At 40.1% G+C, this 9441-nt stretch overlaps 1 protein-coding gene across 1 annotated transcript; it reads left to right on the top strand.

Annotated features, from left to right (window-relative positions):
• Positions 1-7344: 7344 nt before the first annotated feature.
• LOC128860907 (purine nucleoside phosphorylase-like) lies at positions 7345-8446 on the top strand. The gene is made up of 2 exons (XM_054098702.1): positions 7345-7503; positions 7564-8446. The coding sequence occupies exons 1-2, from the start codon at positions 7469-7471 to the stop codon at positions 8444-8446; spliced, it is 918 nt and encodes a 305-aa protein (XP_053954677.1). The 5' UTR covers positions 7345-7468.
• Positions 8447-9441: the final 995 nt, after the last annotated feature.

Raw genomic sequence — 9441 nt, 5'->3', positions numbered from 1 at the left:
ATGCGTTTAGGTGTGGTTTACATTCAACATCGGTCCTTGAAATTTAACCACCCTTTATAAACAAACTGATTAAAACAATATTTTTAGTGATAATTAACACATTACCTACCGTGTGGACATACATATTTGTGCTTTTGGTTAAACTTCACGAAACTCCCGTGTGCCTACATTTGAATGTGCCGATAACCGTTAATTTTAATGAAACGAATGAAATTCAATTAGATTCCTTTGTTTCAGCTAAAATTCTACAGAATTGCATTTTTCAATTGTTCTTTTGTGACGTAGAATAATTGAGCCCTTGATTTTGAAAGTGGTGTAAGTCATATTTTCCTTGTTACGAGATATTTAGAGTTTTGCATTTTAAAGTCTACGTGGTTTCTTAGATATCTCATCAATGACCTCATTAATAGTGATACCGATGTCACGATGCATTGCTAGAGCTGCCAATCCATTTAAGCGATCCTAATACAGTGGAAAAGATTAATGTCTGTCGAACGTTTTTTGAAAAGACAGTATATAAAAAGTTTCAAAAATTATAATACTTCTCCAATTTTGTTTCTTTGAATAGTCTTCATTCTTTTTAGACAGGAGAAGGTTCCCTCTGGAGTCGAAGTCGATACAGGTAAAGTTGCTAAAATCTTTAGTAACATGTTGATGTTAGGAAAATGTTCACCAGGGCAATGATCCAATGTATCCAAAGCATTCAATGGCTTAACGTTGTCTTGAGTGGTCAGATATCTTCTCCACATTTTTAACTCCCCAATTACTTCTGTTAATCCAGCTGTGAGGAACTCTTGGTAAAACTCTACAGTTTTCGAAAATTCTCTAGACAATTCGTCAACTGTGGGAGGTTCGTGTTTAAAGAGTGCCATGAATCCCTTAAGAATATTTTCGTGATTGGTGAATCTTTCTTCAAGATCCGTGATGTAAAAGTCCAGAAACGGATTGAATACAGACACACGAGAATAGTCTTCCGTACTCCTTACTTGATGGTTTCCACGATGCTTCTGTCTACCCACTATCCTCTTATGTTTCACTTCAACTTCAAGGGATTCTGCTAATTCTGTCGAAGCTTTGTAAATTTCAGAAAATTCAGAATCTTCAGAACGTATTTTCATGAGTTTAGCGCGTAAATCTTCGACCAGATCTAAATCTAAATTGATTTTCTGAAATTCTCGACTCAAAGGTAAAGAAAGCTGATGGATCTTTGTAACAGAACGTGAGCTGATGACAAATTCAAAATCCATGGCATTTTTTAGCATTTTCGCATCGTAACTTAATATCAGGTCAGTCCATAAGTTCGTGCGATCACTTTTGTACGATTTTTGCATACAAAAAATTGTTCGCGGAATATAACGGAACTATTTAAATGATATTTTCTTTGATTTATTGGGCATTCAACAAGTGGTTTTAATCGCGGATAGAAGCACGTGTTGTTAAAAAATAAAATGGAATCTTCGAACGCGTATAAGAGGCATATTTTGTATTTTTTTATAAAAGTGGTAAAAATGTAACAACTGCTGCTGCAGAAATAAACACTGTTCACGGAGAGAATACCGTGAGTGTAAGGACACGCGCGCTGGTCGTCCTGAAGTCTTTGACTCCGACGCGTTGCTCGAACTCGTGGAAGTTGAGCCAAATTTGACAGTCGATATGATAGCTCAGAGGTTAAACTCATCGCATGGAACAGTTCACAGGCCCCTGGTTCAGTTGGGAAAGGTTTCAAAGCTGGGAAAATGGGTTCCGCATAGACTTTCCGTCGCCAACCTTTAGCAGAGAGTGAATGTGTGTTCTCAGCTGCTGCAACGGCTTGAAAATGAAAGTTTTTTGAACCGTATCGTTGGGAAGACATTGTAAATAATGGAGGAAAGTATATTATTGATTTATAAATACTTTAAACATCTTTTTTATTAATTTTAAAACTACTTTTAAAAAATGCACGAACTTATGGACTGACTCGATATTTTAGAGCAAATTTGTTTTTTCATCTGTTTGCCAGTACAGTTGCGCCACTTCTGTATACCAACTGCATGGCGCATTATATAAAAAACTAGATTATCATTAAACCATTGGCGTATGTAAGTATGCATGCACTCTTCTTATTGTAGTTAGTATTATTTGCCCAAGTAATTTTATGAATATTTTTCGTGGCGCTTAAGAAAAAATATCTTTAAGGGAGTATATAGTTATTTAAACATAAATACGACTAATATACATACGAATACATATTTAAAATACATCCACTAATATTTGTATGTACGAAGTTATTAGAAAGGAAAAACTGTTTTCGAGCAAATAAATTTCTATTACATAAACTAAAGTTCTACCAGCATTTTGATTATTTAAACAGTTTTTTGAATATTATTTTCAGTCGTTTCTTTTTATTCCATTTCATTTAAACTATACATATTACGCATAATTCAATAATAATAATACATGGGCTGAAAAGTACCGGGCCTAAGCACGTTTTGTTTTTGGTAAAAATTAGCTTTATTCATCAACGTAATTTCCATATAAAAAACCCAGTCATTCCAGCGCCGCTCTAATATTTAAATAGAAGTTTCGTAGAACGATTTATCTTTTGCCTCAAAGTAAGCCTCAGTTTCAGCCAGTAACCTCTTCATACGAACCACCACCAATTTGTTTTTTCTTTTTTTTTTTTGAAAATTCAGTTTCTACCACTTCTACCACGTTAGGTCTAAAATCTACCACCTTTTCATTTATGTATTTCAAGTATTTCTTATAGTTCTTTGAAATTAGGTTAGGTTGAAATGGTTTTGCCCACAGAGAGGGCATACTTGGACGAAAATCGAAAATTCGTGCTTTGTGATACCATTGTAAAGGAGATAAGAATGCTGGGAAGAAAGGAAGGAAGAGGAGGTTCTACGTTACCAGAATGACCCGGGTTTTTCTCGACCAAGAGCTGCCGCCCCAGTAAACTAGCCGTGTCTAGTGATCCGTATCTCAGGAGGGGATGTATATTTGTTGAAGGCCACCGAACGATGGCTGATTTACGGTTGTATTAGCCTCTTTGTACTACTGATGAAATTCGTCAGGTTTTTAATATCCATGCCTGCTATATCAGCAGGCGTGGCAAAGAGATGAGCGCCAATATGCTTAAGTCTTAGCCCTGCGAAAGCAGGTCAGTTAAGGATGAAGTGATGAGATGATTCCACCTCTTCCTCCATGCAACTGACGCAAAAATGACTCGAAGTAATGTCGAGTCTCACAGCATCTATACCATGCGGTCAATGTTCTGTAATTCGTTCAATGTTCACGAAATTCGAGAGCTGAGATTTTGTTAACCGCAGGAGATTTCTCGAGTGCATCCGATCCACTCGTGGCCTTGCCCAGCGCCCGCTGAGTTGACGCAAGGCCCACCTCTCCAGGAGCAGACCGCAGGTAGTCAACGAGATCCCAATCCTCTCGTTTCATAGTTCTATTATAAATCGGAGAAAATATATTTGAAATTTTACGAAATGTAGCAAGAAAATTATTGTACAATAATTTCAATGGGACTGATAAAAGGTGTAGAAGTGGGGTTTATGTAGGAACTCAGTAACAAATTGCTGTTTGAGTTGCGCGCTCTTTGCTTTGGACGTTCTCTGCCTATGCGGTTGAGTATTTTACTGCCTAAAAGTATGCTGCATTTGGCAAGAATTATGGCTGCTGATCTCTACACATTGCCGCTTTAGGGTGACACTAAATATTAGGAATAGTTGAGTTTAAATATTTTCCAATTTTTCCTACCTTTCTTATGACTCAATGTGAATATCAATGCCAATATTGAGTTGATTTCATTTTCGAGCCCTTCAAGTGATATCCTCTCCATAAATATTTTGATGGTGTAAAATGCAGAATGATATAAAAATTAATAATTTATTGGGTTGGGGGATGAGTTAATGAGTGATGATAAAATTCCAAATATAGCTCCTCCGACTCTAGGTGGAACGGCACTGTCATTTAGTGATAAGGCCCGCTACTTAGGTCTAATACTAGACCGAAAGCTAACTTGGAAGGCAAATGTCGAAGATAGAGTAAAAAGGGCGACAATAGCACTATACTCTTGTAAACAGCTGATAGGACTAAGTTGGGGTCTCTCCCCATCTATCGTATACTGGCTTTACACGGCAATTGTCAGACCAATCCTAACATACGGCATATTAGTATGGTGGCCAGCTTTAGATAAATTGTACATTAAAAGAACCATGGCACACGTACAAAGAATGGCCAGTCTATGCATTTGCGGGGCCCTCAGAACCACACCCACAGATGCACTAAATATTATGCTTAACATTTTACCAATAGAGCAGTACGGTAAGCAAACAGCTGCCAAAGCTACTCTCAGACTAAGAGAAATCGGCCTACTCAGAACGAACCGAAGAGGACACTCCTCAATTTTAGAACAATTCCCCTGCATTCCCAGCACAACGGATTTCTGTAGGACCAAGGACATCAATTTTAATAAATCCTTTGTCACAGTATTTCCTTCCAAAGAGGAATGGGATAACGGGCTCATTGTTAAGATAAATGACTTAAACATCTACACAGATGGCTCAAAACTGGACAACAAAGTAGGTGGAGGGGTCTACTCCGACAAACTCGGAGTATGAAAATCATTTCGCTTACCTGATCAATGCACTGTATTTCAGGCGGAAGTCACTGCCATAAAAGAGGGACTTAAAGAAATAAAAACGAAAGTATTATCCACAAATGAAGTCTTCGTTTACTCGGACAGTCAAGCAGCAATAAAAGCGCTGGAATCAAAAACGCACTCGTCAAAAACAGTTCTAGAATGTTTTAAACTACTAGATGACGCATCTAAGTGCTACAAGGTGCACCTTATCTGGGTACCAGGCCACAGGAACATTGCAGGAAACTGTAAGGCGGATGAACTTGCAAGAACCGGTACAACGCTCGATCTCGAAACGGATAAGGCGCTGATACCCATGCCCATAGCCACTTGTAAATTACTTATAGACAGGGAAACCATCAAAAAGGTAAATACAAGCTGGCAAAACCTCACAACATGCGAACTAAGCAGACAGACATGGCCGAACTGGAACAGCGGTCGATCGAAGATCTTGCTAAGATTCAACAGAGAATCTATAAGAAAAATGATAGGTGTATTAACTGGTCATTGCTTAATAGGCAGCCACGCTAGAAGGTTAGGACTCCCGTACTTCGATTTCAGTAGAAGCTGTCTTAATACAGAAGAAGAGGAAACAGTCAGACACCTTTTATGTGAGTGTGAAAGCCTAGCTATGAGAACGCTGCGCTCTCTCGATACAGCATTTCTAACCGATGTAGCGGATATAGCCCATCTAAAACTAACGAAGCTCTGCTCGTTTATTAAAGCAACCGGATGGTTTGAAAAGGAACACGTAGAGTAAGGATAAGCTCCAGTGGTATCACAATGGACCTGCCGAAGGTCTAAGTGTGTCTTAGGACAACCACTTCACCTACCTACCTACCTACCTGGGGAATGAGTTCATAGCGTTTTTATACTTTATTTTTTTTTTAGAATGATTTGTTTGCTGTTTGGCAAAGGGTAAGTATTCATTCGATGGAACTCTTTCTGCTCTACAAAACTAGGTTAATTTTTATTTTGAATTATTAAATTTTTCATTAGTTTTGAGGCTTAGAAATGGAATACCCAAGAGGCAAAAATCAACATTTTCGACACCTATTCTTCCTTCCTTAACAACGTGGTCAAAAAGCTGCCGAAGGCGAATATACAGCACGGAAATAGTTTGAAAAGCTCAAAAATGACGGCTTTGACGTAGGTGGCCCGCAGCGAAAAGACTTCTGAATTCGATGAAGAACGTCTCAAATCACTTTTGGAGGAGAACGGTCGCCAAACCAGTTGTGAATTGGCGGAAAAAATGAGCTGCGATCATAAAACGATCATTCTCCAACACCTTCTTTCAATGGGATTTACTGAAAAATTGGAAGCCTGGAAGCCTCACGAGCTCAACGAAAAAAACAAAGAAAGCCGCCTTCAAATTGCTTCTGAGCACCTCGCCAGCATCGAGCAACACGCGGTCATAAACAGCGCTTTTTGTACCGAATCGTCACGAGAGATGAGAAATGGAAGCAAAGAAATGAGTGGGTAGCTTCAGGAGATACGATAAAAGCCGAGAGTCAAGCCGGGTCTTCATCCAAAAAAAATCATGATATGTATTTGGTGGGATTGCGAGGGCATGGCGCACTGGGAAATGCTCGAAAATAATGCCATGGTCAGCAAGGAGCTCTACATTGCCTAGCTACACCGCGTGAATGACGCTATTCGACTGAAAAGACCTGATCGACATGGTCAAATAATACTCCTTCACGACAACGCCAGGTGCCATTTTGCACAAGTCGTCAAAGCCGCACTTCAAGAGCTTCAATGGAAGGTCTTTCAGTATCTGCCGTATTCTCCGGTTCTTGCACCGACCGATTACCATCTGTTCTGCTCCCTGGCAAACCATATGAAGACGTTACCTTTGATACTGAAAACTGGCTCAACAACTTCTTTGACACCAGACCAGGCGATTAGTGTTAGGGACGGAACGGCATCAAAAAATTGAACAATCGAACAATAATGCCGCTGCTCGAAAAGCCACACCATTCAGTCATACGCCCAGGATGCATTGACTTTGTATACCTTGCGTGGGGCTTTCGAGCCCTAAATACGGCGCTTTTTTATATTATCTGTTCACTTAGCCGCCTAGATGAAAGTGGAACTTTTTTGTCCAGGAAAATTGCCATCATTTTCCAGTTACTCCAAAGTCATTACTGAGTATTGATTGGTTGGTCATTGTTTGCTTTAAATTTCTGAGTTAATTGAATATTTTGTGGCTTTCGAATAAATTGTGTCTTTCGTGCAGAAATTTGCTCAGGCTGGTGCGGCTACTGCTGCGTTACTAAAAGTTTGCGTCAGTGGATGTTCTTACGTTCATACCAGACTATCAACAACAACAATCGTATTCTCGTATAATAATGGGCTTCTCTTAAAATGATGATCATCATTAATTGCTATAGCGGTGATCGCTGGACGCATAATGCCAGAACAAATGATTTCCATCGATTTCGGTTTTCAGCTTTTGCCTTAACCTGAGCCCATGTCAGGTTTTCCTCTATACAATCATCTTTGCATGTTGCTACATCGTCATGAGCCTTGGAAATATCTTGAAATAGCGCATGTGACTTTTTCCCACCAAAAGGTGATTTTTATAAACAGACCTTTTTTCTTGTTAACGACCTTTGTCTATCTGGACTCTACCCTTCATACCACTTTCGTCATGGATTCTACTTGTTCGTTATGGCACATTTGTATCCAAGCATTTGAAATCAATTTTTTTTTCACTAAATTTCAGTAGCAAAATATTTCCGTTTCTTTTCGAAGCTTTTCTTTTCACTAAATATCAGTAATTAAAAACTAAACTAAATTACCTGTGTACCATTCCTCCGTTTCCCATTCACAATGGCAATGTGCTCGGCAGCCAAAAGCGATGAGACGTATGCAAGAAAAAGAAAGAAATTATACAACAAAAATGTACATAAATTTTCTTCTTTTAGCATCACCTATGAACAGATCAAAAGTATGGCCGATGATCTCCTGTCGCGCATTCGAATCAAACCTATTATCGGTATTATTTGTGGTTCTGGTTTGGGTTCACTAACCGAAGCGATTACGAATGCCGAAAACATAGAATATAAGGATATACCGGGCTTTCCCGTATCCACGGTTGTCGGCCACGCTGGCCGCCTCGTCATCGGCATGCTGGAGGGTTTGCCGGTATTGGCCATGCAGGGACGCTTCCACTACTACGAAGGCTATCCATTGGTGAAGTGTTCGTTGCCGGTGCGCGTCATGAAGCTGATGGGTATTGAGTACTTAATGGTGACCAATGCTGCGGGTGGCATTAACCCCGGCTATAAGGTTGGGGACATTATGATCATACGCGATCACGTCAACTTTGTTGGCTTTTCGGGCAATTCGCCACTGCGCGGGCCGAACGATGAACGCTTGGGACCACGTTTTCCGCCCATGACCGATGCCTATAATCCGGAGTTGGTAAATCGTGCCTTGGGCGTAGCGAAAGAGATGGGCATACAGGACGTGGTAAAAGTGGGCACATATTGTTTTCTCGGCGGCCCCACCTATGAGTCGATCGCCGAGTGTAAGCTGTTGCACACGGTGGGCGTGGATGCGGTGGGCATGTCAACTGCCCATGAGGTGGTTGTGGCCCAGCACTGCGGCCTGAAGGTGTTCGCATTCAGTCTTATCACGAACAAAGCATCGCTGGACTATGAAAAGAAGGAGTATGCCAATCATGCGGAGGTGGTTGCGGTGGGTAAGAGTCGGGAGAGCACTTGTCGTGAACTGATGTGCCGCATGATCAAGTCCATTGCAGCGGAGAAAGGTGCGGCTCGTGGCGCCTCGTGCGGTTGTGTGTGAGGAACGAGGTATGGAAAGCAGGTGGATTGAATAAAAAAATTTAGTGTTTCACTATTGTAACTAATTTTGATCAAATAACAGCGGAATTGAAAAAAATAAGCAACCCATTGACTGATTTTCCAAATATAATATACGAAATAGACTACTTTCACGAATGTCGACTTTTTCTTTAAAAGCAAGGCAAACGGTAAAGCAAATGTGGGTACCGGATGCCACTATTAGTCCGGGAGCCAGGGGTCATTTTGACCTCATCATTTCATGCCGACTGTTTTTAATACTGAAGGCAGACGCCATCCAATGAATGACGAAACCAACCGTCAGCTGGTCCAGTAGCGGTGGGCACGTGCGTGGGAAGCAAGAATGTATCATTGGGTTCATACGAGTACATCTCGGCGGCGCGCGGAATTTTCAATGCTTCGGTTGCCGGTCTTCCCACCGCTATAAATGCAGCTGACCATCATTATTATATTTTCATGTGTCCAAACTTATGTAAAAAAATTTCAATCAGCATAAAGTAGTTTTACTTTTTAATTTATTTTACAAGTTCGCTTGTTCAGCTGACGTATTTTCCCCCCTCTACGGCGCAGCTGACTATTTTTTTTTATTCTACTAAATGTCAACAATAGATGAAAAAAATTTCAGCCGGTGCAAGTCAAGAGTCAAGAATTTAACGGTATAAAAACGCAGTAGCTCTCCGGCTATATCTAATTCCCATGTAGATACATATGTAGAATCGCTCGTTTTCGAGATGTCTACAATTTACCGTTATTAAGCCAGAAAAAAGTGCTTTCACTTAATCACGCACATACAGTGAAAGACTTAAGTCTACATATAGCATATTTTCTTCTTTCCCAGAAGGTATACATTCTGTCAAAAAAGAGGTTGTCTGTAAAGTCAGTTTACTGACGAAAGTTTAACGTGGCAGCGTCATAAGAAAATACTGATGGAATGGTTGCATTTTTCAAAAGAAAATTTTAATTTTATTTGCTTGATAG

This window comes from Anastrepha ludens, chromosome 4 (assembly GCF_028408465.1).
Source record: "Anastrepha ludens isolate Willacy chromosome 4, idAnaLude1.1, whole genome shotgun sequence".
NCBI lineage: Eukaryota > Metazoa > Arthropoda > Insecta > Diptera > Tephritidae > Anastrepha > Anastrepha ludens.
The sequence above is the reverse complement of the archived record's forward strand: the minus strand, read 5'-3'. Positions and strand labels throughout refer to the sequence as shown.